Source organism: Anguilla anguilla, chromosome 8 (assembly GCF_013347855.1).
Source record: "Anguilla anguilla isolate fAngAng1 chromosome 8, fAngAng1.pri, whole genome shotgun sequence".
Lineage (NCBI taxonomy): Eukaryota > Metazoa > Chordata > Actinopteri > Anguilliformes > Anguillidae > Anguilla > Anguilla anguilla.
This window is the reverse complement of record NC_049208.1, coordinates 3,250,640-3,270,213: the sequence shown is the minus strand read 5'-3', so window position 1 is coordinate 3,270,213 and position 19,574 is coordinate 3,250,640. Positions and strand designations below refer to the sequence as shown.

Here is a 19,574-nt window from a genome sequence, read left to right as displayed (position 1 = left end):
TCCCTGCGATTATTATAGCTGGTGCTTGCCCGTTACTTCGTATTTTTGAGAAATAACTGGACATCGTTACCTATTCAAATGTAAGTCCTGTAAAAATACACATAATAAACTGTATAAATAAATAAATCAACTTCATACATACACATTTAGTAATACTAATACAGCCTTATTTACTATATCAATTTTAAGACAAGCAACACGCTCGTAATTATCTCATTGTGACCCATTAAAGCCAATGGCGCAGACGTTGCTTCATACATTCAAACTGCTTTCCCAACGGCTATTTTGCGTCCTGCGACTTGAGTGACAACAGTGAATATGTACGGATTCCTAGACGTGCTGATAGGGATCGCCCTTTCTCATATTAACCTCAAATACGCAAGACAGGACATTTATACAGGATGCTAGCAAATTTATGTTAAGTTCCATTAATTTATAGGGTTGTGGATACACGTCCCCTTTAGCAACCAAAAGCTAGCGCTGGACCACCTCTGACTAATTTGCCGGCACAGAAAAAAAATCGTGAAAGTGTTGAAAAAATAACCACGGGAGGATAACAAGGACATTTTTTCCTACTTAACTAGGTACAGGTTGTTACCGATATTTCACCTATTTCATATATAGTTGCAAATCAGTTTACGTTTTCCTGTCTGTCGAACGAAGGTGGTCGAATAGGTGCTCTCACTGTAGCACTGACTTTGTTTCAGGTAACAAACTCATGATAAGCGATAGCTAATAGCTAGCTGACCAGTAACAAGCCTTCAATAGTTATGAACAATTAGCTAACTAAATTAATTGTAGCTAGCTAGCTAGCTAAACGTAGCTAAGATTGTATAAATTATACACAGAAACGTTAGATCAATGCTAGTAGCCTAGTTGATACGCTATAGCTACGTTTTTAACGAACATTTTGATACCTGTTTCCAATGACTTGACAATGTTGCATTGCTTGATCATTTTTTGTTGTGGTAACCTAGCAAGATGACCCAAACTATTAGAGCCACTGTGTTTTTCCATCAATGCATGCTATACAAATAAATACCTATAGTAATTGCATTGGCTACACATGCTGCCCAGCACTAGCCCCATTTTGTGTCTCATGTAATCATCGTTTTTAAGCAATGTAATAGAAAGAGTGCACTTTTTACACAAGAATGTGCATGTAACCAGAATAGTTATGGATTATGCAAGGAATGTATGATGTTCCGCAAGGTGCAATACTGTCAACAGTTATCTGTTTCTGTCGCTTGTTTTTCTGGTAGTGTAACGTTATCGCATTTGAGTTTGGCCAAGTAACGGTTCTTTTCTTCGACTGGTAACCCCAAATAATACTGGCTTGACATAGTTTTAACTAGCTAGCTAACATAATTTACTTATTATTTATTTTGCTTGTTATCAGAAATAGTCTAAAGGGACTCCGTTGTTATTGATTGTTTGCGGTAGTCTGCCGGAAGTTAAGTTAGGGTCAGAACAACGCACATGCGCAGTAACATTTGTGTATGTTGTTACCGTCGAAAGCGTCTATACTTTGACTCAAGTAATGGAGTTGTGTACTTTGTCCACCACTGATGATATGATAAATGGAGCAATGCAAGATAATTTCTCTATGGTTTAACCTTAACTGGTACATGAATTGAGTATATTAACAACCACCTACTGGAATGTTTATCCCACATGTACTTCGGATTTTTCGACCAAATGTTCTGATGAACGCAGTATAACTATACATTTCCTGCTCTTTGGCCTCATTTATAGCATTACAATTGTGTAACAATGTTTTCTGAATGAAATTAGCTTTGACACTGACAAAATTTCCATATGTTCTGAATTCTGTATGTCAAGGTGGCATTTCCAAACTATTTTTTAAAAATGAAATGGCTATTACCATTAAGGTAGTCCAGTTGTAAGTTCCTGACAAATAAGAAGAAAAAGAAATAACAAAAATAAAAATGAAAAGTAGTGTCTTGATCAACAAGTTGCCTCTGCATCGTACAGGCACCAGAGCAAGGTGTACTGGTTCAGTACTCTGAAAAAAAAAAAAAAGTTTTATTTATTACATTACTTTGTCCTGCTAAAGACGGGCATTATGACCCGATGGCACATAATTCTGACCCATAACTTCAATTTTAACTAAAGTGTACGTGGCAGACCTGGGTCAAATACGCATTTGTCTTGGATTCAAATACTTTTCTGTGCTCTGTTGGTCTTGCCTGATGTAATTGAGCCTGCCAATATGACCAGAAGGCATGGTGTGCATTTTTGAGAGTATTTCATTGGTTCCAGTATACCAGAGAACATAAGTAATGGGTAGAAAAGTATTTGAATCCAAAACAAATATGCATTTGACCCAGGTCTGGTACGGAGCTCCCCAAAGAGCCCCACAGGGCAGCGTAGGTGATAAGATATCTGAAATTCTGTAAAACTGTATTTGACTTTCTGATTTTCGGTGATTTTTCTAAAAAATAATGCATTCATTCTGATCAGATCAAATCACATAATCAGAACTCAGTTTTGCTTTACTTTCCTTATCACGTTACAGAAACTGTTATTTTTTTGCCAGTTTCTCAAATTACAAAAAATAAATGCAATACGGATATGGAATGAAAAAATACTGCCAAGAAATTGAAAATTTTAATGATGAAAATGAATCATTTACCATGATGGCTGTTCAGAAAAATGAGTGAAAAATGGGTGAAAGGCTTCTTTGGATAATTATACATCCACCTCAGAATACAAGGCTCCTCTTCTGCATGTTCACGGTGATGTGGTTTTCTGTAAAACAAGTGAATCCCCAGAAAAGTAATTATTACTGAAATGGTGATAATTAATCAGTGAATTCTGATAGCTGGGACAGAAATCTGATGTATCGCGTCTGTACTTCCCGCTCCCGTCTGCTGTCTGTCCTGGCCCCTCGCTGGTGGAATGACCTCCCCGTGGCGGTCAGAACAGCAGAGAATCTTACCACCTTCAAGCGCAGACTGAAGACTCATCTCTTCAGGCTGCACCTCTCCCCACCCCTCCCTAGCCTATAGTTTAGCTCACTGTACCTAGTTAGGATAATATGATTACGTTAGTGTATTTGGCAGGATTGTTGTTTTTGTCTGATTAGGCAAATGTGATTCCAGTGCTAGTTTGTACTTGGTAGGATTCTTGTTTGCTGAACAGCTTACTCTACAGGGTTGGAGTCCTGATCGATGTGGTCACTTCTGGCACTACGATCCTTACTTCACTCTAGTGTTTCTTTTGCACCTCTACATCATGAACCAATGCACTTGTTGTACGTCGCTCTGGATAAGAGCGTCTGCTAAATGCCTGTAATGTAATGTAATGTAATGTATAGACTTCTGCACTTTCACTAGGTGAACTTTCACTAGTTCAAGGTTTGGCAGAGTGATGACGTACACAAGCCTAGACGTGCCGAATGGCCTATTCTCATTATGGACTCTTATGTTCTAGGTGGCCTGTTATCCTCTCTGTTCATTATTGTGTTCCAGTTGTGCTACATAGCCTGTTCCTCTCAGTATGTATGCTCATGTTCTTGTGTTCTAGTTTGGCTGCATGGTTCTCCTCAGGATGTGCTGTATGTTCTCAGTCACAGCCTACCCCACAGAGCAAGGGGAAATACAATTTCTCCATATGAACTGTCCATCTGTCTGGGTCGAAGTGACCGGGCCAGCCCCACCTCCACCTCCTCCGATTGATCTTGTCCAACTCCTTCAAAATGGAGATGTTAGGGAGGCACGGCAGAGCGTGAAAATGCTGACCGGTCTTGCAGTCAAATTTAGTCCCATAGTTGGTAGCTCATTGGACTATGCTGACAACCTCAGTAAATTTTAGTTCTTGCTTCAACCAGACAGGTAGAGTTGCCGGGGGTGCTGGAGTCTATCATTGGGCGAGAAGCAGGAATACACCCTGGACAGGCCGCCGATTTATCGCAGGGCACACACACCATTCACTCACCATTCACCTCACACTCATACCTGTGGGTAATTTAGAGTGTCCAGTGAACCTAGCCTGCATGGTTTTGGACTGTGGGAGGAAGTCAAAGTACCCGGAGGAAACCCACGCAGACACAGGGAGAACATGAAAACTCCACACAGAAAGGCCCAGGCTGGATTTTTGAACCCAATACCTTCTTGCTGTGACAGTGCTACCCACTGCACCACCGTGCCACCCTTCAACCAGACAGACTTCAGCATTCGAAAGAAATGAGCTCCCCCCCAACCTCTCAGATATGTCATCCTTAACAACAGCTGTTATAGTCCGCAGAGAGGATGTAGAGAGAATCTTTAAACATGTAAATCCCAACAATGCACCAGGACCAGGCAGGCTAACTGGTCGACTCAAATAAACATGTTAAAGTCAGTTGTCTGGGACCTTCTGTGAGTGGTTTAACAGCTCGTTGGTGGAGCACTCCAGCGCTTCACATGGAAATCCTGTTATTTGCCCCATTCCTAAGAAAAGTAATCCCGCTTGCAACACTGATTCACGTCTAGCGGCACTGACATCAGTAGTAATGTAATGTTATGAGAGGAAGGATCTTTCAAAACTGCAGGAGGATATAGGCACCTCCATGGATCAGCTTCCATGTGCTTTAAAGATAGAAAGGTGTGTGGATGACCCTGTCTTCTTCACTCTACTGCAATGTGTGCCTTGTCACCATGAGACACACAACACCCAGGCCGGGGTGGTGTTCTTTGACTGCTCGAGGAAATTTAAATACTGTCAAACCCCATCCTATAGGTCGCAGACTATTCAAGTTGAATGTAAACCCACACCTGATACTGTAGTCTATGCTTTTATGGACAGACAGAATATAAACAGGTGAAATTCAATGGCCATTGCAGGTCTGTCAAAACCACCTCAACAGTAAGTCCCCAGGGCTCTGTGATATCGATATCCCCAGTGCTGTTCACATTGTACACAGACGACTGCAGGGGCACTGGACTAGATGTGCTCTTCTTTAAATACTCTATTTACACTGTAATTCTCGATGTATCAAACTTGCATATGCAGCTCCAGTCTGTGGTAGCCACTTCTGCTGGCTGCTGTGAGGACAATCACCTCAACCTCAACGCTTCAAAGACGAAGGAGATGGTCACAGACCTCCGACACACTCCTACCAGCCCCTTCACTCAGACTGGATGGACTGAGTGGGCAGAGGAGTACCTGCACCTTGGCACGATAATAGACTTCAAGCTCGCATTTAAGATTAATGCTGAACAGATCTGCACAAAATGTCAACAGGCGCTTTTTCTTCTTGAGAAAACTGAGAAGCCTGCAGGCATATCTTATCCTAATCGACAGGCTTTTTACAGCTGCTTTATTGAATCTGTTCTCAAATTCGGTATCCATGGTTGGTTTGGTTCCCTGATTTGGGGTGAACCTGAGCCCACTTAAATATTCTTACTCGAAAAAGCAGAAAGATATTTGGCCAAGACCATCTCTGAAAAACAGGCCAGAAAAAATGGAGAACAAGTCGCACAGGACCCCGCAACACCAAATCTATGCGGAGTATAAACTTCTGCCCTCGGGGGTAATTCCGCCCCGTCACTGAAGACCCCTTTTGTCCCTACACCCATCCGACTCCTGAATAATACCAACAATGGAATATTATGTTCTTTTGAAACCTCGTGAGGAACTTCTTGCCTTGTGAGGAACGTCTTGCGTAACGAGGCAGAAACATTCAACGCAATCATGCAACACAAAGTAAAAAAAAATATATATATATATATTTATATTTTAAAACTTTGTGTTGCATGATTGCGTTGAATGTTTCTGCCTCGTTACGCAAGAAGTTCCTCACAAGGCAAATAATATTTTGCCTTGCACTGAATACGCACACCGATGATGAGTGAACAGATATGCCCAAGCATAGAAAGATTAGGGCAACAATTGTCAGAGGAAAAAAAACGACTGGGGTGAAAAATCTTGCATGCATGAATGCAGGGCACACACAAAGTACATACACATAAAACATGGTTCCACATCACTATTCGTGTCTTTAAAAATATCATCAGTACTACCATTCGAAACAAAAATGATTATTTTTCGTTTTGCATGCTTGAGACGTATTGAAAATGTTTTTTTAATAGAGTACGATTTGGCATTAAACTGTCAGATTACTTAGCCCTACTTACTGACGCCCACTTACTCATGTAGCGTATAATTTTAGTTTCATTGTAAATTAAAATAATTCCTGGAATTCTTACTTCCCGATATAACGGACTTTAAGAATTTCCAACACAGTTCTTGATTCGGTAATAATTTACGCTTTAATGTAGCCTATAGGCCATGGAAATCCGGTATTGAACAGTAATGTCTTCATTTCACTTGTTCTGTTTAATTTTAATCGATTTTCACTGCTCAGCTCTAAAATTAAAACATAACTAACATTTCGAACACAGTGTTCGCAGGAACATAATAGCGCGCACATTACCATTGATTGCGATCAAACATTTCCAAAGCTGATGATAATATATTTATTTATCCATACGCATTTTGTATAGACGACTGGGAATCTCATAATGAACTCCAGCGGAATTATTAGTTCATATTTAACGGATTAAAAATTGTTTTCATTGAAAAATTAACTTACCCGTTATCACAATGGCAGTAGGTATAAATGTAATACTTAAAAACCGCTGTGGACAATGTTGTGAGGAACCTCATGGAGTGATGATAAATCTTTGACCGCACAAAATGCACCGATTATTTTACGGACCTTTTCTTTACTATTCACCTACTGTATTAAAACCGCGCAGAGAATACTTCCAAAAGAGAGAGTAAAGGAAAATATATGACAAGCGGTGTTCGCAGGGCAGAAAGCGACAGATTAAACTCTCTGGTTAAGGTCTTCTGCTTGCCGAGCGTGGCTCCTGGACCGAGTGGGACACAGAGAGCATCATTAGCACAGAGGACCGGAGATTGCCATTCTCCGTGGATTTAGCAAACTCAAGTGGTTACTCGAGGTATTGCAGTTTAGTAAGCCTCTGGTTCCAAAAAAACCAATTACCCCATTGAAGGCCATTCAAAACTACGAATTTATCCAGAACTACCCTGGCCAAATTAATTTATTTTAGACAGAACTTTTAAAATCTAATTTCTAATAAACACTAATTTCTTCACTAATTACTCTCCAGGCAACTATTCTATTTCTGAGTCCCACAGAATTTGGATAGCACTTTGAATAAAAGCGCTATATAAATGCAGTCCATTTACCATTTACCATTTACAGAATATATAACATTTATTTAATTCCAATTTGCTCCTCGTGGTTTTACAGTGTTTCATAGTGCGCACAATTGCTTAAACGTGCACACCCTGGCATGAACGGGTATGAGGCTGTGATTGACTCATCCTGAGAGAGTTGCCAGGACAGAAATGGACTGCATTTATATAGCACTTTTACCCAAAGCGCTTTACAATTTGACGCCTCTCATTCATCCATTCACACACACACACCAACAGTGAAAGTCTGCCATGCAAGGTTGGGAGCAATTTGGGGTTAAGTGTTAACCGCTCTTACCTCCTGAGCTATGTCGTCCACACAGAACAGAACAGATGTGCCAGAGTAGGCTATTACACCTTGACCTAGGATTACATTAATTCACCGTCATTGTTTAGATTGCATTTTTATTGTGAGATTACAACTATTACTATAAAATGCTATTATGCTGATTCTTCCATATTATTATTTTGACAACATTGTTATTTTGACATTTCTACTGATAGCCAGCTGTGATAAAAAATGTTATTAGTTGTAGTATTTCTGTCTTTTCCTAATGATGCCTTAATCAACACCATAGCATCTTTTCTAAAATAATTTTAAAGCAAATATATTCAGCTAGTCTCATTATTTTTTTATGTTTGATATATATGTATGCAAAAGACTTATTTATCCACAGATTTTATGCAATTTTGCACGTTATCTATTTATTTGACATTTTTTGGCTATCCTCACAGTTCAAATCATGAAAATTTGCTTGTGAGCTGTGACAGTATGGCAAGCCGTTTTAGCTTTAATTCATTTCTAGAGGATATCACAAATTCAATTCTAACTAGTTAGAATGCAAGTTCTTGATATCAGAAATTCAGTTGTAACTAGTTATAATTCAAGCGCTTTCCCCATTCATTTCAATGGGACCTTTCATTTTTGATTTCAAGAATTAAATTTTAACTAGTTAAAATAGGAATTCTTGATATTATGAATTGTATTTTAACTAGTTAAAATTTGACATTCTAATTAAAACTAGTTAAAATTCCATTATTGATATTAAGAACTCCAATTTTATCTAGTTAAAATTGAATTAATGATATCAGAAATAGGTATTTTAACTAGTTGAAATTATATTGTTGATATCAGTAATTGATTTTCTGATATCAGAAATTGGCATTTTAACTAGGTCAAATTCCAACTCCCATTGAAATGAATGAGAAAAATGTTTTCAATCTGACTAGTTAAAATAGGATTTCCGATATCAAGAACTGGCAGTTTAACTAATTAAAATTCAATTTCCGATATCAATAATATGCATTTTAACTAGGTAAAATCGAATTTCTGATATCAGAAATATACATTATAACTAGTTACAATTGAATATCTGATATCAAGAATTAGCATTCTAACTAGAATTTGAATTTGCGATATCCTCTAGAAATGAATTAAAGCTAAAACGGCTTGCCATATGACAGTGACAAGCTCTTATCACAAGCTTTAACTGTGTCACAAGCTCCACAATTAGCTTTGTGGCTAGCTCAGCTAGTCACAAAACCAATTACACTACACAACACAAGTAGCTGAGTAAGTAGCAAAGCCAATCGCACTGCACAATGCAAATGGCTGCGTGGGTAGCAAAACCGACAGCTCGATGGCTACCATTCATGACAACTATGTCAAACCATGACAAAGTAGTCATTTGGGGGGGGGGGGGGGGGGAAGCAGTCACACCAGTTACGCCTGGTTATAGCCTCAAACAGTCTGAGGAATGTGGCCCCCAAACCCCAGTCCTACTGGTTTTTAGTGCACTAGGCGAGAAAAAAGTGGTTCTTCAGTTGACTTGTGAAAATCTCTACAATTTCAGCAGTGCTTAGAGCAGGTGGGAGATTATTCCAGCAGTGGGGGGGTCTCGTCATAGGTCTAAGCCCTGGATACTTATTAAAAAGGAGGATCTGAGGGCTCTGCTCAGAATACATTTAGGAAGCAGGTCAGCAATATATAAAGGCGCAGGTCCATGGACAGAAAAAAAATAAAAAATAAAATAAAATAATCTCTCAATCAATTCTGGAATTAACGGATAAACGGGGGACATCAAAACAGGTGTGTTCTCTTCCTGGGGTTTTTGTTAAGACTCCAGCAGTAGCAATGAATGATTTGCAACTGTCCTAATGTGTCTTTAGGAAGCCCAGAGAGAGGTGCGTTGCAATAGTCTGCTCGTAAAACGAGTGTGTATGTTTTTCTGTGTCTCCATGCGTGAGAACAGGTCTGATTTTAGCTTTGGTTCTCTCATAATTAAAGGCAGTTTGGGTTACATTCTGTACTGTCAGTGTTAACACCTGAGGATTGCCAGAGGACGCGCCTCTGGCTGCGCTTGTTTTGCCCTTTTTACGCGTAGGTACGCAGAAAACCTCGTGCCACTGATGCTCTCTGTATTCCACAAGAGTAGTCTTCCAGTCCGTGCGGACAATTCGGAGTGACAGACCTTATCCCAGAGAGTTTGGCGGCGGAAACCAAGTAGTCCCTCACTTTCTGCTTTGCGAACACTACTTGTCATATCTTTGCCTTTACCGTTTCTTTTAGAAGTGTTATTTGCACGTTTTTCATAGAATTTGTGAAAAAAGAAAAACTTCTTCGATACAGTCAGCGCATTTCGTGCCATCAAAGATTTATTCTCACCCCAATGAGGTTCGCCAAAGCATTGTTCATAACAATTTTGTAAATAAACGCATTACATTTATACCTACTCCTGACATTATGGAATCGGGTAAGTTACTTTTTCAATTAAATTAATGTTTAACACATGGATTAATAATCTCATTCACACAGGAGTTTATTATAAGTCTCTCAATCGTGTAAATGTACATATAAATAACGTTGTCTAATTTAGAAATGTATGATCCGAGTCTATGATAATGTGTGCTCTATTATATGTCTGTCAACACTGTGGTTGAAACGTATGTTTAATGTTTAGAAAAACTTTTTCAACGCGCCTCAAACAGAAAACAGGAAATAACATTTTTTTCAGATAACAGTATTGATGATATTTTTAAAGACATAGATAGTGATGTGGAACCGTGGCCCTGTTGAAAATTCCTATTAATACCAGCTGGGATTCTAAGATGGTCTGAAATGGTTTAAGCTGTGTTTTAACACTTCCAGCTGGTCATACAGTAGCTGAACAAAGCTGGTAGAGTAAGCCGGTAGTCAAGCTGGTGGGTTAGCAACAAGTGTAGTACATCTTACATACATCTTACATACATCTTAAACCCGCTCAACCAGTTTTTGCTGACACTTTTTTCCCCCCCTGAAATTTGCCGCTGTAATCTTGAATGCTCAGGCATGTATGTTCATCTGTGAGCGTATGTGTGTGTACTGATGTGCAAGACGTTCATTTTTTTTTTTAAATCACTAATTAAATACATTTTATTGCATCCCAAAAGTGCATCCCACACATTGTCCAGTCTCTTCGGCAGGTGTTATGTTTCAAAATGTTTTTCCATGGTGTCCTGTAGTTATTCCCTGGTAGAAATTCCAGCTACCATCTTAAGATGGAATCTGGCTGGAATCAGCTTCTGCTCCAGCTTGATGTCATCTGTAATTTGGCGATGGTCTGTTGTCTGTACCAAGATGGCCCACCAGCTAGACATGTTCTTCAGCACGGTCGCTCAGCTCATCCATCTTGTTGCCAGCTTTACCATCTCCAAACCATGACTAATTTAAAGAGTTGTACATTCTTCTGGATGCCACTTGACTGTTAGACAGGGAGCCCGCCTGTGTGTGCTGCTCTCCACTGCAGCCCACTATCTCCATTTTGCCATACGCTAGTGGTTCACATTTGGTAGGAATGTTTTATTGGGACTTGGAACTTTATCACAAAGTATTCATCACTGTGCCGAGTCTGGAACTGTTAGCCTATTGAGCGTGTATTAGTCAGTTCATCAGATTTCTGTCCCAGTTATCAGAATTCACTGATTAATAAACACCATTTCAGTAATAATTACTTTTCTGTGGATTCACTTGTTTTACAGAAAACCACATCACCATGAACATGCAGAAGATGAGCCTTGTATTCTGAGGTGGATGTATAATTATCCAAAGAAGCATTCAGTCATTTCTCACTCATTTTTGTGAACAGCCATCATGGTAATTGGTTTATTTCCATAAGTAGAATCAGCCCCCCCCCCCCCCCCCCCCCCATAGGACAGATTTGCTTAGGGCCACCGAAATCCTAGGGCTGGCACTGAGTAGAATTGACTTTTTTTTTGTATTTATTATCTGCATTGTATGTATTTATTTTTTGTAACTTTAGAAAGCAGCAAAAACCAACCATGAAATAGGCCTAAGTAAAGGAAAATTGATTTTTGATCATGCTATTTCTTCAAAGTAAAATTAATACATTATTATTAGGACACTCGAGATATCAGGAAGTCAAATACTTTTATTATTACACTTTAGTTAAACGTGGAATTGCTACATACTACTGCATTTGTAATTGTGTACATGTTTAATTGTTAGAGGTTGTGTAACTTTATGAAATGATTAAGGTGAATTATTCATTGGAGTTAGGGGTCAGGATTATATACCATCAGGTCACAATGCCCATCTTTAGCAGCACTAAGTCATGAATGAATAATAATGAATAAAATATATTTTCATAAATGTTTTCACAGAGTACTCAACCAGTACATCCTGCTCCAGTGCCTGTACGATGCAGAAGCAGCTTGTTGATCAAGACACTACTTTTCATTATTGTTTTTGCTATTTGTTTTTATTTGTATTTTAGCATAAATTACAACTGGACGAGCCTAATGGTAATAGCCACTTAATTTCTTATTGTGAGCTTAGTCTGGAAATGCCACTTTGGCAAACAGAAGACAGAACATATGAAAACTATGTCAATATCAAAGCTCATTACGTTCAGAAAACACCTTCACTTAATTTTTAATGATATGAATAAGGCTAAATATTTTACTGCCTTCATCAGTAAAATTTCACAATTCATTTCACAAATCTAAAATGCACAGGTGGGATAAATATAGAAAACATTCCACACTACACTACTATGGCCTCTGTACTGAAACTACTCAAGGGTCAGAGCTTCTTAATTTGTCTTCAGATTTCATATGATGGCTAATGTTCTCTGCATTAATTTCCATGTGAGATGTAGAAGCAAATGTACAGGTAACTGCCAAAAAACAAGCGCTTTAATAAACGGGGGATACAAAGTACAATGAACGTAGGTGCATCCACACAGGTTGCTGATTTAAGCAATCGATATCCCAGCATGCTGACGATGTGTACACAGTGCTTAGCAAGCCCAGATTCCCATTGTTTTGGAAGAAGAAATCTCTGTGATTCTGCCAAAAAACAAGCGCTTTAATAAACGGGGGATACAAAGTACAATGAACGTAGGTGCATCCACACAGGTTGTTGATTTAAGCAATCGATATCCCAGCATGCTGACGATGTGTACACAGTGCTTAGCAAGCCCAGATTCCCATTGTTTTGGAAGAAGAAATCTCTGTGATTCTGAATGAGGGGTGGTTGTTCAAAATGAGTTTGAGTTTTACATTATTCTCCAACAGGAGCCAACTAAAAATCCATTCAGAGAGATGTCTGTGGATGACATAATGCATTCAGTATGGGATGATCTCCCACCAGACGGCAACTTCAGCTCTATTGAAAGCTCTTCCAGTGGCAAGCACAGTGTGGTCAACCTGGAGCAGCCCGGAGCCCAGTACTGTGTGGGGGACAGCTTAATCGTGCTGGTGAACATGAAAGACCACAGGGGGAACCCAAAGGTGCATGGAGGCGACTTCATCCTGGCCCGAATCCACTCTCCCAATCTCCAGGCTTCTGCATCAGGAGAAGTTACTGACCTGCTCAATGGCTCCTACCGGGTGCGTTTCCGCCTGTTCTGGCCTGGAGACGTACTGGTGTCTGTGCTTCTCATGCACTCCTCAGAGGCTGCCGGGATCCTCAGGAGAATCAGTGCGCACAATTACGATAAGATCATATACATCGGAACCTTCTACAGTGGAAACAAAACTGAGGAATCTCAGTGCGGCATCCGGCTGAAAGCAGACAAGCCTCTCTGTGAGTACGGGAAGAAGGAAGACGCGGAGTACTACGCCTGCGTCCAACCCGAAACCCTTCCCTGCAGCACCCTGAGGACCATGCGGTCCAGAAATGGCCCAATTTCTAACATGACCAGGGATGAGCATTTGCTCCTGAGCAGGTAAGGCATGGTTTGTGCACACTGCAAAACTTACAGCACAATTGTAACAAATGGTTCTTAAATAGACACTTTTCATGTATTGAGGGATTTCCCTTCTTATCCCTTTGTGCACATGCCAAACCTGTTTGGGTTGTTTCTAAACACACCGATTCTATGAATGTGTTCTTGTCTATTTCCATAGTATCCATACTTTACATAAGTTCTACTGACTACAGTTCCAATTTAGATTTAGAATGGCTTCTTTTGAAAGGCATCACTGCTGTGGAACTTTCCTGTTCTGTTTGGGGGAAATTAAAGAAAAATCACTAGCTGTACTAGTATTGGAAATAATTTTTTATGAGAAAATGTGCACCAACAGTCCCCTAGTGATCCAACGCTCTTAATCCATTGCTTACCACTTTCCCCTGCAGGAAATACACTGGGATAAAAATGAAAGGCAGCTTTGGCCCTGTGAAAGTCATCAGTTGTCCTGGTAAGTCGCTTTATGTCTATGGCTGTCAGTTGTTTTACAACTTATAAACTTCCCAGAGTCCTTCATTCCTTCTGTGGCCTACATACAGTCTTCTTCCTTCCAGATATCTCAAATTTAGACTCATTAGTCCATAAAACCATGCTCCACAACTCAGGTGTCCAGTTTTGGTGTACAAATGCAAATTGTCTTAGCTTTTATTTCCTTTTTGTCAGTAGTGACTTTTTGACAGCCACATATCCTTTTATACCCATACCATTGAGTTGTCTTGCGATAGAAGGCTCAACAGAAACGCCCATGGATTTCATCAGGTCTGAAGCTGGAGTGGAGCTTGATTGTTATCTCTCAAAGATCTTTAAGTACTCTCTTTGTGATGGTAACAGTTTTTGCGGTCTCCAGGACTTGAAGGATTGCTAGGAGTCCCATTGTCTCTGGATCTTGCAACAATCTTTTGAAATCCAGTTTTGTCTCTTCTTTTCCTTTGGCTAGCACCTACCTTATGCAGGTGAATTATATCTATTCTCATCAGAAATATCTAATTTCACCATGCACATTAAGATGTCTGCTAGGCAGCCAAGGTGTGGTTGTGTAGTTGTTTGAATATTAGAGTCACTCTTGAAGGACAACATAATGTCATTGACACTTTTGTTAGCAACTTTTGTTGGGAGGACACAACTGTAACTTGTTTGCTGATTGGAAGGAAGGAAGACTTAAAAGTGGTAGTAGGGTGCACAAAAGCAAGTGGACAAATTCTTATAGCTTTGATATGTAGTATTTAAGGCTTTTCTGTAATTTTATGTTAAATATACATTTCTTGCATTATTGTCTGAAATAGAAAGACATAATTTGCCCTGAATAGCTGATTGACTGGAAATGAATAAATGAATTTAAAAAATGAATAGACTGAAAGGTTCTTCACTCTACTGTTCCCATACTTTTGGAGCGTACTGCATATAAACAGTCATCTGATATTGTGACATCACAGGGAGACCAAAACAACAATAATGGCAGTACCAAAGGGCTACTTAGGTACCTAGCTACTTAGCCTCCACTACAATATTTATAATGTGGTAATAGTAAACATCCATAGGTTAGACTGAACCACAGATTGTGGATGATTGTGCCCAGTGTGGGGTCTAATGCTGCCAACTCAAAGATTTGTTAATTTACTAGAAGGCCATATTAAGGTAATAAGGGTGCAACATTACATTACTGAAAATGGTTATTATGTCACTCTTGGGACCTGGGAATAGCCAGTTCAAAATCCAGGAATAGTTTTGTCAGGTTAGAAAAGAGGCAAAGCTAACTTTCTCCAAATCCACAACTTTTATACCTCCACAACCCTGTCTGAATCTTCTATCTTTTTCATTCCTTTAGCAGGGACCCACAGACCGACTGAAAAGTGTGTGGCAGGGTTTGGAATGACGTCCCCTTCACCGAGCGGCTACTTCTTTAAAAACAGATGGTCTTCCACCTCTTGCCAGACGGGCAACTTCTTCAGTGCGGACGCCATCAGCAGATGTCTGAAGGGAAGGAACCTGAAACTCATGGGAGACTCCACTGTGCGCCAGTGGCAAGAGACACTCATTAGAGTGCTAAAAGGTAATGCCAATATACAATGTCAGATACAACATCAGACATACAAAGGCAGTATGGAAGTTCGGAGGACGGGGCTTTGGAGGGAGAGCTAAGGGGAGGGGGTGAAAGGTTTTTTTCCCCAAAAAAATCTAGCTGTCTCTCTCACTTGTTTCTCCAAACACATACAAGCATGCTGACTGTCATCTTAGTACTGTACAGAGGACAAGAGCGTTGAAAATTCAAATAGGGAGAAACGAAAGATGCATCATGCTCGCGTATGATGTGACGAAGAGGAAGCAAAGCTGACCAAGAACTGGCCCTAAAATTGACACTTGAGGCACACCACAAAAAATCGGAGCTGAACGTGATACAGTATGTCATCATCAATAGCTATACAAAATTGTCTAACTGAAAGAAGAGATGAAAATAAATGCAGAGAAACAGTAGTGATACAAACGTGTTCTAAGGAGGTCCAGAAAAATGCCAACTGTATCAAAGGGAGCACTGAGATCTAATAAAAACTAAAATAGAGGAATTAACAGCACCAGAGCATTAGTATTTCTGATAAGGTCTTGGGCAATTTCAGTGCATTCCATTGAGCAGAAGCTAGACTGGAATTTTTCAAAAAGCTTATTTTTATGCTCATAAGGGTGGTAATTGTTTGGAGCTCACCTTTTCCAGAAACGTGGAGTGAAAGGGCAAAGGGCAGTTGACAAATTGGTCTGAAGTTATATAAACCTGATTACATGTCTTGACAAAGGTCTTCTGAATGAAATGATGATGATATTAAAAGCAAAGAACCATTTATTCTGAACATGTGTTTATCATGACTATAATGACAGACAATACAACAGCCTGTCATAATGTAACATGTAAAGTTTAATATACCCAGAGGTTGTATTAACTTTCCGAACAATGTAATAAACTTCATGAATGGATAATTTAATAACTTTTCAGATGATGTGATGACTTCTTATCGAGTTGTTAAGATTTTATGAAATGGGTAACACATTTGTATGTATAGTGAGAGATCAGCAAATGGAGTGCATAAAGACTAATAGTAATCCTGTATGACATCCTGAGTGACACTATATTTAAAGGGGACACCTGGATTATCTAATGTATTCATTTTCCTTGATGTTTCGCTGTTTCAGGTCTGAAATATGTAAAACCATATAATACTCATTACTCTGTGCTGGCTGCGGACCCACAAAGGAACATCACTGTCCAGTGGAAGATGCATGGGCATCCTTTCGTCACTGGCTACAACGTGGTCAAAGATGCCGTGGGGTACGTTTCCAGAGAAGCAGACAGAGTAGAGGTTAGCGACGTGGTGGTCATTGGAGTGGGACAGCATTTTAGGCCCTTCCCCCTGGAGATCTTCGTCCAGAGGCTGATCAACATGCGTAAGGCCATCCTGAGACTCCATGAACGCAGCCCCCAGACCCTCGTCGTCATCAAGCTGGAGAACACCAGGGAGTTTCGCTCAGAGATGACCCACATGAGTGACTGGTTTGGCCTTGTGCAGAACCTGGCTCAGAGAAAGGTGTTCAGGGACCTGAAGGTGGTGCTGGTAGACGCCTGGGACATGACAACAGCCGCCAACACCTTCGCCATCCACCCTAACAGCATGATTGTTTCCAATGAGATAGCCTTAGCTCTGTCACACCTCTGTCATGATGCATAGAGGCTCTTTCTGAAAGGAACTATATAGCAGGGGTTTCTAACTCCATTTCCTGTAGAGACTGTGTTTAAAGCACACTCAGGGGGGCTTGTGTTACTAGGTTTGTTTTACAGTACACTTGGGGCTTTGCCATTTTTTAATTGTGCCTCTCATATTAACAGTAGGCATTTGATACTGGGGTGGGATTTCAGTGTGTATTAATGATTATAGGATAACTAATTTAATTAAAAAATATATTTAATGTCAGTCCCAAGGGTGGCTAACAAGAGGTTTCTAACTCCATTTCTCTAGAGACTGTGTTTAAAGCACCCTCAGGGGCTTGTGTTACTGTGAACTTGGGGCTTTGTAATTTTAAGGAATCCGTGCTCCCGCTTTGTTTTGCTTTCTCCACTGTCACCTGGCCCGTGCCGGGCTGCAAGTACCCGTGCTGATTTTAGCTCCTGCTGTGGGGTAGGTGCCAAAGGTCCTATCCATGCTGCAATTCGACACTGTAGACCGTTGATTGGTGAATGGAAATCGTCACAAATACCTCATCCCATGTTCACGTTTGTTCACTGGCAGTATTTTTTAAATTAAAAAAAAAATTTTCTTTTAATTTTTAAATACCACAACAGCAAATAGCACAACAGCAAGAGAGAGTAATGTTAACTAGCAAATTCTACAGTCAATATCTGGGATTAAATAAATATACAACCTTACCATTGGTTTTACGTGTAGAGATGTCCCTTTTGAGGCTGAGTGGTCATATATTGTCTTGCACAATCTGTTTGTGAAATATATGCGTATTTGTGATGCCTGGGTACCTTCCAAAATAGCTGTGCGTAATACCACACGTGTTATTTACGGCATTGTCACCCTTTTTAGTACAGTCTGGATTAATTGACAATTCATTTATTCAGTAGGTGAGAGTATAAGCTTTCTAACGATGTATAAAATATCTAATTTTGCTTTTGGAATAGTGTTTTTTAGGTCAGCGTAACCAAAGATTTTCTTATCATCGCATTCACTTACGCATTCACTCTGTCTTAGCAGAAAAAGACGCTGCACATAACAAAATGTTGTCAAGGATTTTCTTGGAAAATACTATTATTATTGAGGACTTCTGGGCATAGCTAAGCCAAATGTTTGCTGATAGACCTATCTGACCTCGTTTTCTGGAGCAAAACATAAGTGGATAGAACTGTCATTGATTTACTGTCTCTGTCTCTATCTACTGAACACCAATAAAATGTCATCATTGCTATGTAAGTATTACTGCTCAAATATTTCGGTTAATTACATTATTTTTTAAATTGAGTGTCTTTAAATAGGTTAGTGGTATTATATAATGTGGATATTTCACACTGTAATGTTAGCGTTTTGTGATGCATACAGTAGTGATGACGAGAGTGTTGGAACATTGCCAAAACGTAGTGGTTTTCGTATTGTTTTCATATCGTCCCATCCCCATACAAGAAAACATACGAGTGTACACAGTATAGAAATACATACAAAAGTTAATTACACATTTAGGATGCTTTACTCTGCTTTACTCCTCCCATGACTACTCCTACCTTCACGGGTCTGTTGTGCAATCAGAACAATATCTTTGTCCGAAATATTATGGTGCTCACTGTATTTACAGCCAAGGTTGAAGAATTACTGTGAATATTTCAAAGCAGTTCAAGCTCTATCCTAATTCTCCATATAGGGTTCTAAACTCAATTTATGACACAGCTTATAGGGCTAATTGTTCTTAGCTATTCTAGGGACATTGCTGAAGACATTTACAATAATAGAGTTTAAAATTTAGGCTGACATTTCTCTATGTTAAAGTTAGGCCTACACAATCTAAAAAACCAGCCATTGGTCTGTCAGTTCTCCGTTTCTGTTGTCTGCTCACAACTGCTGACATTAAAATTGACGTGTGAGCTGTAGCTGTTGCATTCAAAAAGGGACCCAACTCATATTTGAAAATCACTGACAATGCATTCTGTACTCACCCCCCCGGGCACTCCCCTGGATTTTTGTTCAACAGGCAATAACGATGTGCAAATGAGTGACAGGTTTGGGGTAAGGTACACCCTGTTTTACAGCATTCTACCTTCCCTGATCTGCATCAAGCATCACAGGTATGGAACAGGCAGGTCTATTAATTCTGGGCTCTGAAAAAATACTGCTCTGTGGACCCCTATTTTAATAAAACAAACTGATTTTTTTTAAAAATGTGCACCACCCAAACCCCTCCACCCCCCCCCCCCCCCCCCCACCCTTTTTTTTTGTGGACCCCTATTTTAATAAAACAGAAATTGAAATGTGCCATGACCTTTCACTTCGCTTACGGCCACACAACCCTGAAAAACGCCCAATCTTGTCTGACCTCGGGAGCTAAGCAGGGTCGGGCCTG

At 39.8% G+C, this 19,574-nt stretch overlaps 2 protein-coding genes across 2 annotated transcripts in view; one reads left to right on the top strand and one right to left on the bottom strand.

Annotated features, from left to right (window-relative positions):
- The window catches only part of LOC118233447 (NXPE family member 2-like), a 62,543-nt gene that overhangs the window by 42,101 nt on the left and 868 nt on the right, over nucleotides 1-19,574 (bottom strand). The window contains exon 2 of the mRNA XM_035429234.1: nucleotides 1,886-2,026. Coding sequence (XP_035285125.1) covers nucleotides 1,886-2,026 — 141 coding nt within the window. The remainder of the gene's footprint in view (nucleotides 1-1,885; nucleotides 2,027-19,574) is intronic.
- LOC118233973 (NXPE family member 2-like) lies at nucleotides 9,685-17,849 on the top strand. Its single transcript, XM_035430190.1, has 6 exons — nucleotides 9,685-9,983; nucleotides 11,248-11,362; nucleotides 11,890-13,457; nucleotides 13,868-13,929; nucleotides 15,304-15,528; nucleotides 16,659-17,849. Exons 3-6 carry the CDS (start codon nucleotides 12,832-12,834, stop codon nucleotides 17,189-17,191), a joined length of 1,446 nt encoding a protein of 481 aa, XP_035286081.1. The 5' UTR covers nucleotides 9,685-9,983; nucleotides 11,248-11,362; nucleotides 11,890-12,831; the 3' UTR covers nucleotides 17,192-17,849.